At 41.9% G+C, this 22,461-nt stretch overlaps 1 protein-coding gene and 2 pseudogenes across 6 annotated transcripts in view; 2 read left to right on the forward strand and 1 right to left on the reverse strand.

Annotated features, from left to right (window-relative positions):
• The window catches only part of AP2B1 (adaptor related protein complex 2 subunit beta 1), a 187,653-nt gene that overhangs the window by 159,496 nt on the left and 5,696 nt on the right, over positions 1-22,461 (forward strand). For all 6 annotated transcript variants that reach the window (XM_058283174.2, XM_058283178.2, XM_058283177.1 and 3 more), the window contains 2 exons: positions 3,023-3,109; positions 10,023-10,177. In XM_058283174.2, coding sequence (XP_058139157.1) covers positions 3,023-3,109; positions 10,023-10,177 — 242 coding nt within the window. The remainder of the gene's footprint in view (positions 1-3,022; positions 3,110-10,022; positions 10,178-22,461) is intronic.
• On the reverse strand, positions 14,292-16,416 carry LOC139437210 (large ribosomal subunit protein eL15-like; annotated as a pseudogene).
• On the forward strand, positions 18,952-20,135 carry LOC105744527 (zinc finger protein Pegasus pseudogene; annotated as a pseudogene).

Here is a 22,461-nt window from a genome sequence, read left to right on the forward strand (position 1 = left end):
GCTACACAGGGGTGTCCCCCGCGTAGGGAAGCCCCACGCGCAAGAAGTGCACCCATAAGGAGAGCCGCCCAGCGCGAAGGAGGGAGCAACCTGCCCAGGAATGGCGCCGCCCACGCTGCCCGTGCCGCTGACGACAACAGAAGCGGACAAAGAAACAAGACGCAGCAAAAAGACGCAGAAAACAGACAACCGGGGGAGGGGAGGGGAATTAAATAAATAAAAATAAATCTTTAAAAAAAAAAAAAAAAGACCTGGTGGTAGGTGGTAGATTCTTAAAGGAGATAAGAGGAGAACTTTAGTGGACTACTGATGTTTAATTTATGTAGAAGTTTCAATTAGCTCTACTATAAAATTGTTAAAATGTATAGAGTGGATGGTGACACACAGTGAGTAACAGCTAGTTTATAAATGGGAATGTAACTGAAAATGGTAGTCTAGTTATGTAAATGCCAATTGACAGAATGCTTGAGAATAATCTAGGAACTGGTTAGCACAGTAAACCAAGATGTGGGTGAGAATTGTGGTTGATGGTACAGGTGTAAGAGTATCCTTTGTTAGCTAGAACAAATGTATATCACTTCTGCAGGGTGTTGGGAATGCGGAGAAGCATGGGAAAAATACCGCTGGAGTGACCTATGGACAGTGGGTAGCAGTAATAATATATTCTTGCATCTATGCGAAAGATGTACTTGTTGATACTGAAGCAGTATGGAAAATGTGAGCCAAATGTACATTATGGACATGGCAATAATCAGATGATATTTTATCTGCAACAAATGACACAGCACATTGTGGTGTGTTGATGGAAGGGTGTTGTTTGGGAATTCTGCGCATGTGCATAATTTATAAGTATACAACTTCTGTCATAAAAAATATATATATTTAAAAAATAATAGGGTGGGTTGGGGGAAAAACACCAAATGTAAGATAAGGTGGCGGACTTGGCCCAGTGGTTAGGGCGTCCGTCTACCACATGGGAGGTCTGCAGTTCAAACCCCGGGCCTCCTAGACCTGTGTGGAACTGGCCCATGCGCAGTGCTGATGCGCACAAGGAGTGCTGTGCCACGCAGGGGTGTACCCCGTGTAGGGGAACCCCACGGGCAAGGAGTGTGCCCAGTAAGGAGAGCCACCCAGCGGGAAAGAAAGTACGGTCTGCCCAGGAATGGCGCCGCACACTGAGAAAGCTGACACAACAAGATGACGCAACAAAAAGAAACACAGATTCCCGTATTGCTGACAACAGAAGCAGGCAAAGAAGACACAGCAAATAGACACAGAGAACAGACAACCGGGGTGGGGTGGGAGGAGAGAAATAAATAAATCTTTAAAAAAAAGTAAGATAAGAACTGTGATTAGCAGTAAAATTTTGAAAGTGTTCTTCCACAGTTTGTAACAAACATCTCATGACAATGCAAGGTGTTGGTGGAGAGTTGATGTATGGGACCCTTGTATGATGTTATGCATGTTTGCTTTGTAATTTCACAACTTTTACTATACACTTAATTGTTTATGTATGTTCATATATAAATGATGTAAAGATAATAATCACATTGGTTAGGGAGGAAATACTTTAGTAGTAATATTTTGACAATGCTCTTTTTTTTTTTTTTCCCAAAGATTTATTTTTTATTTCTCCCCCCCCTCCCCCCCCCTCCCCCTCCCCCAGTTGTCTGCTCTCTGTGTCCATTTACTGTGTGTTCTTCTGTGAGCTCTTCTATCCTTATCAGCAGCACTGTGTTTCTTTTTGTTGCGTCATCTTGTTGTGTCAGCTCTCCGTGTGTGTGGCGCCATTCTTGGGCAGGCTGCACTTTGATTCACGCTGTGCGGCTCTCCTTATAGGGCACGCTCCTTGCACTTGGGGCTCAACCAGGATGGGGACACCCCTGCATGGTGCACATCAGCACTGCGCATGGACCAGCTCCACACGGGTCAAGGAGGCCCGGGGTTTGAACCGCGGACCTCCCATATGGTAGACGGGCGCCCTAACCACTGGGCCAAGTCCGCTTCCCGACAATGCTCTTTAATCATTAGTTAAAAAGGTTTTAAAACAATGCAAGTTTTTGGTGTTAGGGTGAGATGTTATATATTATATATGTTTGTTTGATGTTATATATGTTTTGTAAGTTCACAGCTATTATACATTTATTGTTTATGTATGTTTATGTATGAGTGATGTATTTCAATACATTTATTTTTAAGAGTAAAAAAAATATATAGGCTGTAGGGTTAACAACTGCTAATTATTTATTGGCCTTAGTCACAGTCATTCTTGCTTTGCAGATGATCTCTAAATCAGAATGCCCATTATCTGAGTAATACATTCACCCAAGGAAACAGAGAATTGGTGCCAGGTAGATATGAATTTGAATCTCAGCCCTGCCATTCATTAGCTTTGTAACCATAGGCAAGGTGTTTGACTATTTTGAGTTTGTTTCCAAGTTTGCAAAGTAGAAATAGATTTTATAACAACTTAATGAGATAAATGCACATAAATTTAGCACTTAGCCCTGTTTGCTAAGTTCTTAGTGCCTCAAAATAAGAATTCAGTAATTTGCAGTATACCATTAATACTCATATGGCTATTGACATCTCTTTTCCCTTACTTAATGAAACCACCATCTAATAAAACTAGCATTTATTGGTGTGTATTAAATTGTATTTGTACTTAATTTGATTCTCACAATGGCTCTTTGGGTAAGAAGGACAGATGTAATGACTTACGAAGAAATTAAGGCTCAGAAAGGTTACAAGACTTAGTCACCCAAATAGGAAAATAGTGGAGCCAAAACTAAAACTTAGATGGTCTGATTCTGAAACTCTTTCCATTGTTTCTCAGTGAGACCAGTGTGCAGTTAACTGATCTGGAGTGTAGAACCTCTGTGTAGCTAAGAAGTGGCTCCAGCTCCAGGCTGCTATAAGCTAACTGTGTTATAGAGAGCCCAGCACTCCTAAGGTGAAATGCTGTGAAGTTTCAGAAATCAGAAAACTAACAGATTGTAAACTTCTATTCTTCCCCTTACAGAGCGCCAGGTCTTCCTTGCAACATGGAAGGATATTCCCAATGAAAATGAACTTCAGTTTCAGATTAAGGAATGTCATTTAAATGCTGGTAAGTAATGACTCTCAATTTCATTTTCATCTTAGCAAATCAGATGAGATATTTGAAAATTATCTTTCCTTTACTTACCTCTTCTTTCCATGTTTTCCTTGATTCTAGTGAATAGATGGTAGATACCTTACTTTGCAAACACATCTTTTAAAACTCAGAGATGTTTTAATATAGGTACTAAATTTACCTTATTTACAACTAACAGATTTTAAGAAACAAACTAGAATGGGTCCATCTACCTAATTCTTCATTAGTTGAAGATATGGTACTTGTATTACATGAACATCCTAAGCATCAAGTAATTAAAGTAGCACTTGAAGATGTGCACTTTCCTGAAAGTTGAAAAGACTCTTCCTTATATCAACCTTTTGCATTGAAGGAAGGGTGGTTCTCCTTCTGAGATCCTATATTTAGAATCCTTTGTTATAATTAAACTAGAAATCATCATAGTCAGTAAAAGCCTAGTTTGTAACCTTTTTCTTTCCTGCCTATGTCTGCTTTCATGTGACCATACTAACTTCTTTGATCACCAATAAAAAGGCCCAGACCCTTTCGAAATTATTTTATTACTATAATAGAACATAAAAACGGTAGCAAGAGAAGAAACAATAGCAGCTGTCAGTCCTTAGGGCTTTGTTTCTCTGAAAGAGCCTCTGAACTCTTCAGAGTCCTGCCTTTGTTCCATTCTGTTTTTTGAGAGATTAGTGCAATGCTTAATGAGCATGAATTAAAGTGAACCTTGGTGCTTAGTCAGTTCCTCCTCTTTCTTCATTTACTGTCATTTTCTCCTCCATTCATTGGTGGCTGTCATAAGGGGTTTTCAGCATACTGCCATCCTCATATTGCAGCTGGAGCATGCATATAGCATTGGAGAGGGAGGTCATGTGGCAGTTAGAAAAGAAAAGAAAAATGAAAACCACTGTCTTCTCTAGCCTTTTTTTTTTTTTTTTTTTTAATTTATCAGGACTCTGATGTTTTCAGACAAATCTTTGTTATAGGGCTTTCAAAATCCAGCTGGGTAGTAGTCAGCCTCCTGCTTTGATATTTTTAAATGCCATGGGCTTATAGGTCCACTCCGAGATTTTCAGGAGGCTGAAACCCTTTTAGAATTCTCAGAAATAAGAGACAAACTGACATCTGAGTATACAAACTTCAGATAGAAGTTTCCCTCAGATAGTGACCATCTAACTTCTCTTGAGCCGTCGGAGAGAAGAGGTTTGAGGAGAGAGGCTTTGTAATTTTGAAACATCACAATAACTAGTTGGTTGATTCTGTTCAGGAATACCACATATCTGCCTTTCTGCTAATATATTCTTTTTTTTTTTTTTTTTTTTTTAATTTATTTTTTATTGACTTTGTAATAATATTACATTAAAAATATATATGTGAGGTCCCATTCAACCCCACCCCCCCACCCCCCCTCTCCCCCCCCCCAACAACACTCGTTCCCATCATCATGACACATCCATTGGATTTGGTAAGTACATCTTTGGGCACCTCTGCACCTCATATACATTGGTTCACATCATGGCCCATACTCTCCTCTATTCCATCAAGTGGGCCCTGTGAGGATTTACAATGTCCGGTGATTACCTCTGAAGCACCATCCAGGGCAGCTCCATGTCCCGAAGACGCCTCCACCTCTCATCTCTTCCTGCCTTTCCCCATACCCTTTGTCCATTATGTCCACTTTTCTAATATATTCTTAATCTAAGTTTCTTACCCTGATTGATTATGCATATGTACTTCATAAAAAATCACACTCAAATTGCGCTGCTGTTTTGTGCCATGCTTTGGGAAAGATGGCAGTGTTATCTGTCGCGCTCTCTGAGACTCCTTGGTCAGTGATCACAGATTTCTTTTAAAGATGTTTGTTTGTTTGTTTGTTTATTTCTTACTTCCCACCCCCACCCTGTAGTTTGTGCTTGCTCTGTGCTCTATGTTCATCTTTTTAAGAGGCACCAGGAACTGAACCCAGGACCTCCCACTTGGGAGGGAGACACCCAATCACTTGAACCACCTTCACTCCCTGCTTGTTGTGTCTCATTGTGTTTCCTCGCTGTGCCCAATTATTACAAATTTAATTTGTTGAGTAAGGGAGGTTGGGCAACTTTCTACAGATTAAGATGTTCTTCAGGGAAGCGAATGTCGCTCAAGTGGTTGAGCTCCTGCCTTCCACATGGGAGGTCCCAGGTTTGGTTCCCAGTGCCTCCTAAAGAAGATAAGCCAGACAGCTGACACAATGAGCTGGTACAGTGAGCTGACACAACAAGATGAGGCAATGAAGAGACACAAGGAGGAAAATACAATAAGAGACTCAACAAGCAGGGAGCAGAGGTGGCTCAAGTGATCGGTGCCTCCCTCCCACATGGAAGGTCCCAGATTTGGTTCCATTGCCCATAAAAAGAAGATGAGCACACAAGAAACAGACACAGAGAGCCAACAGCAAGTGTAAACACGGAGGGCAGGGGTGGAAAAATAAAATCTTAAAAAAAAAAAAAAAATTCTTCAGGCAGCGATCACGCAAAGACTCCACAGTGGCTAATGGTGAGAGCCAGCGTGGATCCTGTTATAGAAGCAGCTCCTCTACCCAGCTTGGAAGAGATCAGGCCCAGTTTATTCACCTTGTGGTAGTTGGTCCACTAGCAGCAGTTTCTATAGTCTGTTCTGAGAACATTTCTATGGTCAATTAAATTTGAAAAATACAGCATATATTTTGCCTTTCTTAGAAATTGCCATTGCACATTAGCAGACTAAAAGTTCTAAGAAACCTCGTGTTGAGGAAACCATTTTAAATTGTTAAATTTATTTGACCTTGAAACAAAATTACAAAATGCTTAATATCTTGTGGATCATCAGTGTTTCTTGAATATGTATGAGCTGGAAAATGCTGGTCTACAGAGAGCAGAGAACGGCCACAACAATTGGGAAACAGGGTTGGTTTCACAGGTGTTTTATGAAAGGGGCCTGCTTTTAAAAAAAAAAGTTTGGATGACCAGGTGCTGTAGTCTGACCTGCCAAAATAATAGAAGGAAAAAAAATCTCCCTGTTTCCAGATTGGAATTGTGAACTCCTTTTGCACCTTTGTTATATGTTTTGTGATCTTGCCAAAGAGAAGATGCCTGGCCTTTCTCCCAGTGTGACTGTGTCCTCTGATGTAGCCTGCAACACTTTCTCAGAGCAAATTTGATTTTGATCAGTTCTGCCATGGCCTCAAACCAAGCCCTCCCTGCCTGAGGTGTTCCAAATGTCAACTAATCCGTTGCCAATTAGGCCCTGAACTGTGGCAGGATAGCACATGGAACTGCGGGGAAAACAGCTACTTTGTTTTCTCTAGGAACCGAAGATTATAATTTTCCCATACTAAATCACTGTTAATCTTGCAAGACTGCTTCCTGCAATTAATCCTTTATAGTTCTTCCTTTGAGACCTTGTTTAAATGCAGTGGGCTTATAGGCTCTGGAGTGCTGTGGCCTTTACATTTCTTTACAGTCTTGTGGACTCTATTAACATGAGTATTTTCAGTTTTAGTGCCTTCTGATTCAACACCCTGGGTCTAGCTAAAAATATCATCCTTTCCAGCTGATCTGCCCTAGTCACAATAGCACCAACACTTTAAATAGCTTTTCTGTGCCAGCATAGACATTTGACAGATGAAACTAACATTCTGAGGGCTACAGGAAGTCACAGGCTTAAAGGACTTACCAACCTCGCATTGAGCCTTTGCTTTTGCTCTTTGTCTCTTTCTAGAGAATGAAGAAGAAAGATATCCTCTAACCAAGTCTTAATAATCAACCAGACTTTAATAGAAAGGTGTATGTGAAAGGAGTGCTTATGGTGCCACTAGTATAAATACTAGGAAATAGTAGATGAGAAAGGCACACCTGTATGGGACTCCCTTCTTCCTAAACTGTTCATCTCTATGGGTATCAAGAAATCTGTATGATTTTGGTTTGTGTCTTATGACTACAGCTGCATTTGGGTTGTTTAGTCTGTATATGGAATCACTATCTTAAGTACATAAGACGTAGTTTCATTTCCAGCAATATCCAGAGAGGAATCTTTCTGGCAAGCAGTTTTTAAAGTTGTTTATTATACTCTGAAAAGCTCAGAGACATGCTGTGTATCTGTCTTCACTAGTTAGACACTATAGTAAGAGAATATATTTCTTCTGGCATGGAGACTAGATGAGGATTCTGTTTGTTTTGTCATCACTCTCCCTGTCCCTTGGAACATTTCAAAGATGGAAACTTTCATAGCTAGTACATAATATAATCTGGTTGCTCAAAAGGCAAGAGGTCGTAGTGAATTTAAACTTAGTAATGAATACCATAGCTGGGCCTCAAATGCAGATTCCCCATTCCTTCTCTCTGATATGAGTTACCCTCTCTCCCGATGTTGTGCCAGAAAAGGTATGACCTTCGTTAAAGTAGATAGATGAAGAAGAGGGAAGGAGGAGGACTCCATCCCACCTCTAAGATGTCAGGCACTAGACCAAAAGAGACAAATTTGAGGAAGGAAACAAATGAACCAGAGGAAATCACATTGAAGCAAGGGAAACTACATTGAATGAAACAAGTGTAGCCCTATTTGAACACTTTTTTCTGCTCTCTGCTTTGGGACAGATCTGTGTTTTATGCCTCAATGATATAATCATTGGCACATAGTGAAACAACATAATACATCCTCATTCTCAAAGTCTTATAGCTGCAAAATTCCATTGTGTTTCCCACTCTGACTGGGAAGCTTCCTTACATCTGGTCTCCATTGCCTTTCTGATCTAATGTTTTCTAATATTTACTCAACTAATAGCACCATAAGCAGACTCTGAGTGTCCTGCAGTCTGTAAGTCCCCAAACTCATACTTAATCTCTAAAATTGATAAGAATTGATTCGCGTACTTAGGTTAAGCCTCCCATCATTCTGTCTTCTCATAGAAATCATGGAGCAGAGCCAGGTTCCTGGCAAAAATGCTTCTAAATATATTGAAGCTAAATCCATTCAAGTTGTCTATCAGCCATCTGGCGGTTTGCCGTGTATTATAATTTTGGAAGGAGTGTGTGCACATATATTTATATGTGCACTTCCTTTTCCTAGCCTTTCAGTCTCTTACAAAGGTAGTGGAATCAGAAGTCTGTAGAAATCTAGGCCTTGATGTGTATAGTCTGGAAAATGTGCCAGTGCAACAAGATGGCTCTCCAGTGGAGGCTCCTATTGTGTGTTTTCTGTTTGCCTGGGAAATGGGCAAGAGCCTTGAAAGTTAAGAATGACTTTTACAACTTAAAGCAAACTTTCTTGTGTTGAAAGCAGTTAAACGGCATTGGCCAAACTCCAGCTAATGCCGTTGCCTAGCAACCTAGTCTGAGCGGTAAGAGTACTTCAGTGTGGGAACCAAGATGTTGGCCATAAAGACCTGACTGACCCCTCAAAAGATGATTCAAAACGCATTGAGGACCTCTCCGCCAACAATATTTGCATATAACTACACCAAGATATAATTTTTGGCTCCTTAAATAGAGCCATTTCTTAAGTTATAACTACTTTGCTAGGTGTTAGTGAAAACCAGGGAAATAAAAGGTGGGAAAGCTAAGTATTAACTACACATAAAAATGTTTAATGAATGGGGCTTTAGTGCCTCCTCCCCTGAGTTGTCACTGGTTTGGATGTGGGAGAAAGACAGCAGGGTAAGAAAGCAGTTTTTAATGCCTGTGGCATTGTATACATATTAACATCTCCAACACCTGGGTCATAGGCTTATTCAGCAAGTATTGATGACAAGTACCTATTGTGTCCCAGATACTGAAGGAAGCATGGTGATGAAAAACTCCAAAATCCCTGTGCTCAGAGAGCTTACCATCTAGGTGATTAGAAAGATCATCCATCATGCCAACATTTTCCTAGAGAGCATAATATAATGTGACAGGATTTTATCTGGGGAGAATTTAGTTCCTGAATTAGGCATGAGTAATTTGAATTATCATCTGAAATGAACATCATGAACAAACAAAGAGACAGTCTTTATCATCTCTATTGAAGTTTCTCTGAAGCTATAACATCTCTTACCTTAGCAGTAAGAGAGCTATGACCTTTAATTTTGGGACATCATGTCTCTTTGGTGCTGTCACAAGGAAGAGCCAAAACACTAAACTGCTCTCCGCCTGACTTCATGACTGCCCAGGCCTTGACTGTGACCACCATCAGCAGCTGGGCTTTCAGGGTCTTGAAGCAGTCGCCTTTGCACAACCTCAGTCAGAGTCTTTTCTTGAGGCAGTTTGTTTCATTATTTATTTGAAGGCATAATAAGTCATTTGCCTGTTTTTAAAAAATTAACATCCAGGTTAATTTTTAAATGTTTTTAAAAAATTAAATATCCAGGTTAGTAGATTTGACTTGCAAGATTTCTGCAACTCTTTTCTGATCCTGGCAGCTGGGGCCAGAGTGGCTAACAGTGAAGTGGTAGTGACTCAGCTAAGTAATGGTGTGGATTTTTTCATCAGTGTATGTATCCCACCAATCCGGGACCAGCATATTAGAAACAAATACCAACATGACAGTCACTGTGGCACACCATTTTTGTCCTTTTCAAAACATTTTTTACCTGTCTAGTACCTAGTTAGGGGTTACCAACTCCTTAGATCCATCTATTCCTCAATCTCCACAGGTAACTCTTGAGCTAATGCTTGCTTTCACCTTATTCTCTTTTGTCTTCTGTCCTGTAATCTGAGAGTCAGGCACTTCAAGAGCTATTCCTCACCCTTTGCTTTCCTGGAGGGAAGGACTTTCTGAACGTGCGCATGTGCAGAGGGTGGGTCTTATCAGGGAACTTGAGCACATTGTAAGGATATCAGAAGAGAGCTACCTTGATTGTTTGAGATTTTAACTGATACGTTAGCTTTTGAATCTGTGTTTCTAGACACTGTTTCCAGCAAATTGCAAAACAACAACGTTTATACTATTGCCAAGAGGAATGTGGAAGGTCAGGACATGCTGTACCAATCACTGAAGCTCACTAATGGCATTTGGATTTTGGCTGAGCTACGTATCCAGCCTGGAAACCCCAATTACACGGTAAGGCCTTTCCCAGAATAGATGAGATGAGTTAAAAGAGGAAAATAAATTCTCTTGTTTTTTCGTAACACCCTGGAAAGACATGGAGGTGGAACTTCTGACCCAAGATGTCCAAAACAAGCAGTCAATAAAGAATGTCCCCAGTTGCCTAATGGAGCACCTTCCTGTGCAGCATCTGTCTTGTACAACAAGTGTGATGCTTCTGGCAGCAAGGAGGGCCTACAGTCCATACCCACCCTGGTACATTCAGAGTTGTTCATAAAACTTGGCAACTGCACCGTGAATATCAATTAATACTTATTTAGCTTATCTGTACTTGTGGTATTATGACAGGTTGCTAAGATTATTTACATAACTAATTTCTAAAAGGCCTTTCCTGCTTTGGGCTCTCATGAACTAAGGATATCAGAGTCATAGGCACATGAGCCTTTTTCAGCAGCACTGTATGACCTGAATACTTCAAATGAAATGTAAGGTAAAATGGAGCACACCTTCGGTAGCCTGAAAGAAGACTAGTTTGGTAAACTTGCTTCAGTAACAAACACACTGGTGTGAAATTAAAATTTTGATGGTACTTTGTAGGGAGCAATTCTTTTGTTAAACAACAATGATCTCTACTGGGCATTTGCTTGCACTTGTAAAATGTAGTCTCGTAATAGATGTTTGTCATCTGCATTTTCTAGTAGATGTTTGTCATCTGCATTTTCGAAAAGAAAAACCCTTGGGATGGGAAAATTATCTTATTCCTTTGTTATGTTCATGTTTTTTGTAGGCTGTTCTGAAGGGGAGGGGACAGGAGATTGAGGGAGGATAGTTAAGTTCAATATTGATTAACTCTGAGGAAGCTGAAGGGTAAGTTGATCAAGGGAACCTTTTAACCATTCAGCTCAGAAAATTCTGCGTGGCCTAATTCTTTCCTTTTGACAACCACCTATGTTTCGGTACCAAATAGAACCAGAAATTCTTGGTGCTTCCCCGGTAGATTCCTCTTTTTTTTTTTTTTTTAAAGATTTCTTTCTTTCTTTCTCTCCCCTCCCCCTGCCCACCCCGGTTGTCTGTTCTGTGTCTATTTGCTGCGTCTTCTTTGTCCGCTTCTGTTGTTGTCAGCAGCACAGGAATCTGTGTTTCTTTTGGTTGCATCATCTTGTGTCTGTTCTCCATGTGGGCGGCACCATTTTGAGGCAGGCTGCACTTTCTTTTGCACTGGGTGGCTCTCCTTACGGGGTGCACTCCTTGCGTGCGGGGCTCCCCTACGCGGGGGACACCCCTGCGTGGCAGGGAACTCCTTGCAGGCATCAGCACTGCGCATGGGCCAGTTCCACACGGGTCAAGGAGGCTCGGTTTGAACCGCGGACCTCCCATGTGGTAGGTGGACACCCTAACCACTGGGCCAAGTCCACCGCCAATTCCTCTCTTGAGGTAAGCTAGAATAGCATGTGTGTGTGAGCTGCTGGGTCAAGGTATGATTTTGTTTGTTTGTTTTTGAGGTACAGGGGCCAGGGATTTAACCGGAACTCATTCGTGGGAAACCGGCACTCAACCACTGAGTCACATCAGCTCGCCTGAGTTGTTTTTTTTTGTTTCTTTGTTTACTTGTTCTTTGTTTTTGTTTCGTTTTTAGGAGGCACTGGGGACTGAACCGAGGCTGTCTCATGTGGGAAGCAGGCACTCAAATCATTTGAGCCGCATTCACTCCCTCAAGCTGTTTTTTTGTTGTTGTTTTTTTCTCTCCCCTTCCCAGCCCCCCCCCCCCACCCCAGTTGTCTTCTTTTTGTGTCCATTCAGTGTGTTCTTCTGTGTCCATTTGTATTCTTGTCAGCAGCACCAGTAATCTGTGTCTCTTTTTGTTGCATCATTTTGCTGCGTCAGCTCTCCATGTGTGCGGCCCCACTCCTGGGCAGGCTGCACTTTTTTCACGTGGGGTGGCTCTCCTTACAGGGGGCGCTCTCCTTGAGCGTGGGGCTCCCCTACATGGGGGACACCCCCATATGGCATGGCACTCCTTGCGCACATCAGCACTGCGTGTGGGCCAGCTCACCACATGGGTCAGGAGGACCCTGGGTTTGAACCTTGGACCTGCCATGTAGTAGGCAGATGCTCAATCCATTGAGCCAAATTTGCTTCCCAAGCTATTTTGCCCAAGCATTTGTGAGCTGGAAAATGTCAAGCTTCCCTTATAAAGTGTACACTCCTCTCACCCACCTCCTTCGCCACCAGTCTCTCATCATTTTTGGAGTCATCTACCCTGCCATTTACCTTGAATTTCCCAAGAAAAGAAACCCCTCTCTGCTATTCCTAGAGGGCAGGTCTTATAAAATAATTCCATTTACTTCCCCAGAAACTTGTCAGTGTTTATACTTATAAAACACCACTTCCTCCTCTTCACTGTCAGCTTACATTGTTCTTCTTGTAAATTAGGGTTGAAGCACAGGTATTCAGGATCATGCTAGATGGTGGAGAGTTTGCTTTAGTGGAACTGCCAATAACCCAGCCCCACCATACCTTAACTGTGGAAGATTCCTCACTTACCTATGGGTGTCTCTGCCGGTGATGACCACTTAATGCTTAAAGATCACAATGAGTCATTAATAAGAATTTTAAAGAAAATCCCTGTAGTGCTGTTAGTGAAAAGGCAGCTGTATTCATAGTAGTAGTATTCACAAAAGCCAAAAATTGAAAGCAACTCAAGTGTCCATCAACAGATAATGGTTGAACAAAATATGTTTGTACAACGGAATATTATTCAGCCATAAAGAGGAGAAAAGTCCTGATACCTGCTACAACATGGATGTTGAAAACATCATGTTACCTGAAATAAGTTAGACCCAAAGGGACAAATATTGCATGATCTCACTTCTATGAAATAGGCAGATTCACAGAGACAGAAAGTAAGTACAGGTTGGTTGGGGCTGGGGCTAGGAGTGGGGTGGGACTGGAGAGTTATTGTTTAATGGGTACAGGGTCTCTCTTTGAGATGATTAAAGTTTTGATTATGGATGCTGGTGATAGTATCACAATATTGTGACTAATACCACTCAGTTGTACACTTGAAGTGATTAAAGTAGGAAATTTTGGGGGGTGTATTTATGTTACTACAATAAAAAGTTTAAACAGAAAAGGCAGATCCTAACTTAAATGTGGATATAAGATTTGCCTGTAGGGAAGCAGAATTGGCCCAATGGATAGGGCGTCTGTCTACCACATGGGAGGTCTGCTGTTCAAACCCCGGGCCTCCTTGACCCGTGTGGAGCTGGCCCATGCGCAGTGCTGATGTGCGCAAGGAGTGCCCTGCCACGCAGGGGTGTCCACTGCATAGGGGAGCCCCACGCACAAGGAGAGCCGCCCAGCGTGAAAGAAAATGCAGCCTGCCCAAGAATTGAACCGCACACACGGAGAGCTGACACAAGATGACACAACAAAAAGAAACTGATTCCTGGTGCTGCTGATAAGGATAGAAGCAGTCACAGAAGAACACAGCAAATGAACACAGAGAGCAGACAAATTGGGGGGTGGGGGGAGGGGAGAGAAATAAATAAATAAATAAATCTTTTTTTTAAAAAAAGATTTGCCTATAACTGTTAGAATTTGGATGGGGAGTAAGGAATCATTTTCATACACACACTCATGTAATTTTATTGTCTTGCCCATTCATTATTGTCTACAGTCTTCCATCCCAGCTAAAGTAAAGCAGCATTATTACCCCCATATACAGATAAGGAAACCATGGCTTAAGAATGACTAATGACTTGTTTAAGAACATAAAATTTGTTGGTAGGTGAAGTAATAAGAAGTCAGGCATCTCTCTTTTTTTTTTTTTGAGCGTTCCTCTTAAAGAATTTATTTTACACCTATTATACCACACAGCACGACATTTTTAAGGATGAAATATAACTCCCTAATAAGACAAAGCAAAAACAAAATTGTTTATCTTATTAGAAACACGATACATGATCACTTTATATTCTTCAAACATTACTGCACTTTAACTTTCATAATTTGACAATATATCCATGAAACAATCTGCAGACAGCTGCTCTTTTAACAAAGAACACTTTTAAGTAGACATGACTGTCCTAAATTATTGGGTATAAACTTTACAAACATTACTTATATATCAGCGGTAATGGTGGCACTGGAGAGTATTGCACCTTCTCCAAGCGGCACTGCAAGAACCACCAATAGAGTGGTGGAACGTGTGGCTCTTTCTAAGGCCACAGCTCTTGCGGCCCATAGACATCAGCCCATGTATCTCCCTGTGATTGTGGACTGGCTTGGTGATCTATTGGGTGTTAGGATTTCTTCTGATAGCTTTATGGAATGGATCAAAGGATAACCTCAAAGAATTTATATGTGGAATCTTCACCAACCCATTAAAAATTCAGGACTCTCAGCACCCCACAGTGCCATCCAGCTCGCTCCTCAGCAACAGGCTGAAGGCTTCGAGCAAACTTCAGCTGATTAACGTCATGATGGACAGACTTGCCATAGGTTGCACTCTTGGGAAGGGGGCGTTTAGGGCCACCGCGGCACACTCAAATACTGTCGATGACATAACCTTGCTTGGCCTCATATCCCAGCCTGTGTGCTTTATCCACCCTGGTGGGGTTGGGGGGACCCCATGGAGTGCAGAGAGCTGGCAGTACTGCCAGCAACAGACCCTCAAAAAAAAAAGCACATCATGTCAGACTGCTTCTTCCCCCACAGCTTCAGGATGTATTTGCAAGCACCTATCTTGGCTTACCATGATGGCTGCCGCCAAATGGAAAAAAAGCTCAGGTATCTCTTCACACTGAGCGTATTAGTCAGCCAAAGGGGTGCTGATACAAAATACCAGAAATTGGTTGGTTTCTATAAAGGGTATTTATTTGGGGTAGGAGTTTACAGATACCAAGCCATAAAGCATAAGTTACTTCCCTCACCAAAGTCTCTTTTCATGTGTTGGAGGACAATGGCTGCTGGCAACTGTGAAGGTTCAGGCTTCCTGGGTTCCTCCCTTCCAGGGTCTTGCTTCTCTCTGGGTTCAAGGTTCCTTTCTTCCCAGGGTTTGCTTCTTCATGGGCTCAGGGATCCTCTCTTCCTGGGGCTGGCTTCTCTTTCCTCTGTGAGCTTGCTTCCAAGGGCTCCAGCTTAAGGCTTCAGTATCAAACTCCAACATCAAAAACCCCTCAGCTCTGTCCTTTGTCATACCTTTTATCTGTGAGTCCCCACCTACCAAGGGGTAGAGACTCAACTCCCTAATGACTTGGCCCAATCAAAGCCCTAATCATAACTTAATCATGCCTAGGCACAGACCAGATTACAAACATAATCCAGTATCTATTTTTGGAATTCATAACCATATCAAACTGCTGCACTCCACCCTCTGAATTCCAAAAATACATTACAATATTTGAAAAAACCTTAAATCAGTAATAATGCAAGTACTAAATCATATCATGATCAATTTAAAGAAATACAGTTTGTCTTGGGGCAAAGTCCTATCTGCTGTAGACTTCTGAAGCTTACAAAACAATGTATCTGTTTCCAGTACACAAATGGACAAAGGATCAACATTTTCATTACAATAAGGAGAAATTTGGAGGGAAACATGAGTCACTTGTCCTCTACAGTTCAGTAAACCTGCAGGGCATCCTCCATTCAATTTCAGTCTGAGAGTCATTAAGATGGTTTCTTCTCCTTGGTGCCTTATGGGAACCCACCCTTTCTACATGCTTACCCAACAACCATTTTCTTGGTTCTACCCTCATCAAGCATCTGGATGTCAACCAAGCTCTAGGCAACACCCTCCAAGAGTGTTGGGGTGATTGCCACACCTCATCCAATCTTTGGGTAAGAGTCTTAACCCCCCCTATTACAGTGACATGAAGACAACATTCCACCCAACCTTTGGCATACAGGCTCAACCCTCTCAGAGCAACGAGTTGACCACCTGGCCTTCCCTAACCTTTGTCATGTAGGCTTAATCCTCTCAGCAACAAGTTGACCACCAGGCCTTCCCTAATCCATGGGGGCCAGGTTCACCCCTCTCAGACCTCTGGGGTGCTGACCTTAACCACCATAATCCTTGGGGAATGTGCTCCACCTTCTCTGTACCCTGGGGTGGTAAAACTCTCCCAGAACATTGGACAGGAACATCCATCCTCTTCAACTGCTGGTGCAAACTCACCCTCTCTGTACAGATGGGTGGGGTTCATCTCTTGGCCCAAGGTGATGTCCTGATTCCAGATCTCAGCTTCCATGGTTTTCCTTTTGAAATTGTTTCCCCTTCAATCTCTCCTTTCCATATCCCTTTTCATTACAGTGGTTTTGTTCATACAACTCTCTCAAAAACCTTGTTGGTTTAGCATGCAGCAAGCAGGAGTCCAAGCCATCAGACTGTAAGACTTTCCACAAATCCTTCCGAGATAACTGCATCTGATTTACAGGTTCCAAGTTTAGTTAAGTCCTCCAATGGGGCACTTTAATCTGGGAGCTTGATTTCCAGAGGCTTGGAATTTCCAGAACCAGTTTCTGTTTTCTTTGTACCCAACAGTTCAGTCCTCAGCATATCTCTTTCATCTAGCATTTTGCTATAAGCTACAAGCAGAAGCCAAGCCGCATTCTCTGGGTTTTCTTTGGAAATTTCTTCAGCTAAATGCCCACGCTTGCCATTTTCAAATTCTGCCTTCCATAAAATACCAGGAGTTAAATCTTGCTCAGTTCTCTGCAACTTTAAAACATGGATCGCCTTTCCTCCAGTTTCCAGTAATAGTTTCATCATTTACTTCTAAGGTATCATAAAAAGTCTCTTTAGCATCCATATTGCTATCAGCAGTCTCTTCAAAGCACTGTAGGTCTTCCAAGCGTTGCACAATTCCTCCAAAAATTACCCCTTACCCATTTATAAAACCATTCCAGCAGTTCAGTAATTGCAAAAGCACTTCCCCACTTCTTGGTACCAAATTCTGTATTAGTCAGCCAAAGGGGTGCTGATGCAAAATACCAGAAATTGGTTGGTTTTTATAAAGAGTATTTATTTGGGGGTAGGAGCTTACAGATACCAGGCCGTAAAGCATAAGTTACTTCCCTCACCAAAGTCTATTTTCACATCGGAGCAAGATGGCTGCCATCAGCTGCGAGGGTTCAGGCTTCCAGAGTTCCTCCCTTCCAGGGTCTTGCTGCTTTCTGGATTCAAGGTTCCTTCCTAGGGCTTGCTTCTTCATGGGCTCAGGGATCCTCTCTTCCTGGGGCTGGCTTCTCTTTCCTCTGTGAGCTTGTTTTCAAGGGCTCCAGCTTAAGGCTTCAGCATCAAACTCCAACATCAAAACTCCGACATCAAAAACCCTCAACTCTCTGCTTTGCCATGCCTTTTATTTATTTTTTAAAGATTTATATTTATTTTATTTCTCTCCCCTTCCCCGCCATTGTCTGTTCTCTGTGTCCATTCGCTGTGTGTTCTGTGTCCGCTTGCATTCTTGTCTTGCGGCACCGGGAAACTGTGTTACCTTTTTTCTTGCATCATCTTGCTGTGTCAGCTCTCCATGTGTGCAGTGCCACTCCTGGGTGGGCTTCGTTTTTTTTGCATCGGGCAGCTGTCCTTGCGGGGTGCGCTCCTTGCCCATGGGGTACCCCTGCATGGGTGAAACCCCTGCGTGTCACGGCACTCCTTGCATGTGGCAGCACTGCATGTGGGCCAGCTCACCACACAGATGAGGAGGCCCTGGGTACCGAACCCTGGACCTCCTATATCGTAGACGGGCACTCTATCAGAAGCCACAACCGCTTCCCTGCCATACCTTTTATCTCTGAGTCCCCACCCACCAAGGAGTGGGGACTCAACGCTGTAATCATAACTTAATCACACCCAGGTACAGACCAGATTACAAACATAATCCAGTATCTATTTTTGGAATTCATGACTAAATTAAACTGCTACACTGAGTTCTTTCTATTCATTATAAGGATAGAGAGAATTTTGAAAAGGGCATCTCAGTATTGCTATCCTAAACATGGCTTGTTAAAAACATTTTTAACTTTTATTTCAAAATAATTTAAGACTCAGAAGATGTTTTAAATTCAGTAAAGGGGGAAGTGGATGTGGCTCAAGTGATTGGGCTCCCCTACCATAAAAGAGGTCCAGGGTTCAATTCCAGGGGCCTCCTGGTAAAGGCAAACTGGCCCTTGCAGAGTGCTGTCCTGTGCAGAAGTACTGGCCAGTGTTGAAAGCTGGTGAAGCAAGATGATGCAATAAAAAGAGACACAGAGAAGAAACAATAAGAGATGCAGCAGACCAGGGAGCTGAGGTGGCATAAGCAATTGAGTGCCTCTCTCCCACTCTGAAAGGTCCCAGGATCAGTTCCCGGTCCTGCCTAAAGAGAAGACAAGCAAACACAGAAGAACACACAGCGAATGGACACCAAGAGCAGACAGCAAGCACAAAACAATGAGGGGCGGGGGAAGAGATAATAAATGTTTTTTAAAAATGTATTATTAAAAAAGTACAGGGCACCAATGTGGCTCTGTGATTGAGTGCTCGCTTCCCACATACGAGGTCAAGGGTTCAATCCCCAGGCTGGATACTTGAAAAGCATAGAACAAACATGGTAGTGACTGCAATGGTGGCAAAGACAGTGGCGGTGCTGACAGCAGCGGTGTTTAACAAGGCAGTGGCAGGTACTCAGTGCAGCTGTCAGGAGGTATAACAAACTATAACTTTAAAAAAACAAAAAGAAAAGGTGATTAAAAAAACATCCTTTGGGCTTCGTAAAAGATTTTCAGGAATACCTGGCTCAGCAAACCGTCATGTGAACATGATTTTTGCATCAGGTAGGGCAAATAAGCCAGAGTGTCTTCGGTGTGGTCAAAATGGACTTTATCACCCATCTTTTGAATTTTCCTGGTTGAAAACTCAGGAATGTTAGTAGACATGTTGGAACAGACCTTTGATGGGAAGCTCAAATGCTGGTACTTCAATTACGCCAGCAAAGAGACAGCCTGGCTTATTGAACATGTCAGAATCCATACAGGTAAGAAACGTCATAAATGTCATTTATGTTCATTTTCATCTGCTTATGAGCACCTTCTGGAAGCTAATTTGCATTTCCATTATGGAGAAAAACCATATGATTGTGAATTATGTTCCTTCTGCTGCAGTAATCAATATAACCTGTCCCTATCATCAAAGATGCAAGCATAAAATGGTACCAGTTAAAGGTATTAGGTCTTCCTTAAGCAGCAAGAAAATGTGGGGAATTCTACAGAAGAAAATGAGCAATTTGGAGTGTAGCAGATGAGCACTAATCAACTTGAGTCCACTTTCCATGGTGATTCAGAAACCGGACTACCTTAATGATTTTACCCATGAAATCCCAAATATTCAGCGGACTCTTAAAAATATGGGAAAAACCACACCAACCGGTGGCCTATCAAAGGACCCCCAAGAATTCAGGGTTGACACCCCTTTACATCAGTTCTTGATATTAACAGGACAGTTGTCCAGTTTGCCACCTGACATCCCCTAATGTAGTTCCCTGCCCTGATGAAGCCTTTCATGCTTCAGCAGTCCTAAGCCTAAGCAGTAGTTTCTTTCGTGTCAGCAAATATTCCTTCCACAAGCCCCACACCTTGGCCATCACATAGTCAAAGAAACTATAGCCCCGTGGCAGGTCCGAGCAGTGAACCAAGTGCCCACTCAAGTACCCCTAGCCCAGGAAATAGCCACGCACTTCAGCCCCCACCCTGTTGGTCTAGGATCCTCAGCTTCTGCACCACTACCAGCCCCTGTGAGATGTCATGTGTATGAAAATCCCTTTCAGTGTAGTATCTGTGGATAAAAATGTAAAAACAAGTATGATTTTGCCTGTCATTTTGTAAGAGGACAGCATAATCAACACTGATTGAAAAATAATCACATTATGCTTTATTTGTTTTTACCTTTTTGGGCTTTTTGGGTTGTTTTTGTTTGTTTTGGTCATCCCTGTTATGGTGTCTCCTAATTTAAAGTTTCTATATTTCTAGAATGTAAGTTTCATAGTGCAAACAAAATATTGCCTTTTTTCCCCCCCCATAAAAATGTGGTCAGGGTTATTTATGTGTTAGAACAGTTAGGAATGTTGATGTCTGTTTTTTCCTTCCACCTAGACTTTTGAAATTGGGGTTCAAGAATAATCTTCTGAATAATCTCCATATGGTAGTGTGTCTGCCTGCCTATGGAAGGTCCAGGGTTTGGTACCCAGGGCCTCCTGGCCCGTGTGATGAGCTGGCCCATGCGCAGTGCTGTCTCTTGCAAGAAGTGCCATGCCATGCAGGGGTGCCCCCCACGTAGGGGTGCCCACGTGCAAGGAGTGAGCCCCACAAAGAGATCTGCCCCGTATGGAAAATGTACAGCCCGCCCAGGAGTGGCGCTGCATACATGGGGAGCTGATGCAGCCAGGTGATGCAACAAAAAAGAGACACATTCCTGGTGCCGCCTGACAAGAATGCAAGCAGACACAGAAGAACACATGACATAGAATGGACAAAGGGAGCAAACAACGGGGGGGAGGGGATAAAATAAATCTTAAAAAAAAAAAAGTAGGGAAACAGACTTGACCCAGTGGTTAGGGTGTCTGTCTACCACATGGGAGGTCCGCGGTTCAAACCCAGGGCCTCCTTGACCCATGTGCAGCTGGCCCATGCACAGTGCTGACGTGCACAAGGAGTGCCCTGCCAAGCAGGGGTGTTCCACGCGTAGGGGAGCCCCACGCGCAAGGAGTACGCCTCATAAGGAGAGCCGCCCAACGCGAAAGAAAGTGCAGCCTGCCTAAGAATGGCGCCACCCACACGGAAAGTTGACACAACAAGGTGACGCAACAAAAAGAGACAGATTCCCGTGCCACTGACAACAACAGAAGCGGACAAAGAAACGTAGCAAATAGACACAGAGAACCAGACCACCAGGGTGCGGGGGGAGGGGAGAGAAAAAAATATTTTTTTTAAAAAAAGTATAATCTTACAGGTGTTCATTTAAATTTCCCATTTTTATGGTCCATAAAAACTTCATGGCTTATTCTTAATATATCAGTATATTCATTGCAGGTAGATGTTATTTCTGCCACGTGTCAAAATGATAGAATACATTATTTCCTCTTAGAAAAGCTGTCACAACTTATTTTTAGTATTTAATAAGAGGACTGCTTTTAAATTTGCTCTTAATTTATTAAAAGATTTATTTTTTATTTATTTCTCTCTCCTTCCCTCCTCAGCACCCCCCCCCCCCCCCCGCTCTTAATTTAAATACTATTTAATTCACATGGTTTAAGTTGAAGCATTGGTTTCATTTCAACTGAGAAAAGTGAAGCCATTTCAGTGTAGTAAATCTGTTTTCTACAAGGGAAATAGGCAATGTAACTTTTTTAATGAAAGTTATAAAAAAATATGAAGTGAAAGTTTGAAGTGAAACTGAAGACTTTAAGTTAAAGATGTATTGTCTTTTTTCTCTAATGGAAGAAATTGGAGTTTAATGTTTAAAATATCTGTTTATTCAATTTCTGGTTTCAACATATGCTAGCTTTCAGTTGGATTCTTTTTCTTATACTTCCGGTTCATTAAAAAAAAATACAAAAAGGTAAATAAATGAGAGCACTAGCAATGCCAGAGGATTATCCATGAAGATGCCTTTTTTCTTTTAACTTGAACCTTTCACTTGAATCCTTTATTCTGGTGGTATTATCATCCATCAGGGAAGAATCTGTTATTCTTCCCTTTCCTTTGATGACCAAAGAGTTACAGTAGAATGTCATCCATCTTCTTAGTCCCAGGAAATGCAGACCTTCAAAAAAATCTTTGAAGTTTTCTTTTCCTGCCTTCTATTTTCTGTCCGTAATTTCCAAGAAAAGGTGAGTAAGAAACACATGGGAAAATGATGTTGAACTTATATTTACAAAAACGAGGAATGGATTTTGGTTTCCTCTTGAGAATTGGCCATTTTGAGTATTTTGTGGATACAAATTGTAATACTCATTTGCAGTTTCTCTGATCTTTAAGTATAGTTCAAAAAAAACTATGGCGACTATGACTAATTGTCAGCTTAGGGGGAAAGGATAAATTGTGAAAATAGATACAAAATGCATTTAAACTTGATAATTTGTTTACAAAAATAAGACTTGCTAGATAAATCTAGAGTCATTTCGAACAGGAGACTACTGTTTTTATATTGTGTAATAACTAGCTTACTCTGAAAAATAGCTTAGTCAAACAGTATAACATATTGTTACTAACTGTTGGTCTCTGTGTAAGTAAAAAAAAGTACGTAGAGTACCTTTTTA

The sequence above is a fragment of the Dasypus novemcinctus genome, chromosome 21 (genome assembly GCF_030445035.2).
Source record: "Dasypus novemcinctus isolate mDasNov1 chromosome 21, mDasNov1.1.hap2, whole genome shotgun sequence".
Lineage (NCBI taxonomy): Eukaryota > Metazoa > Chordata > Mammalia > Cingulata > Dasypodidae > Dasypus > Dasypus novemcinctus.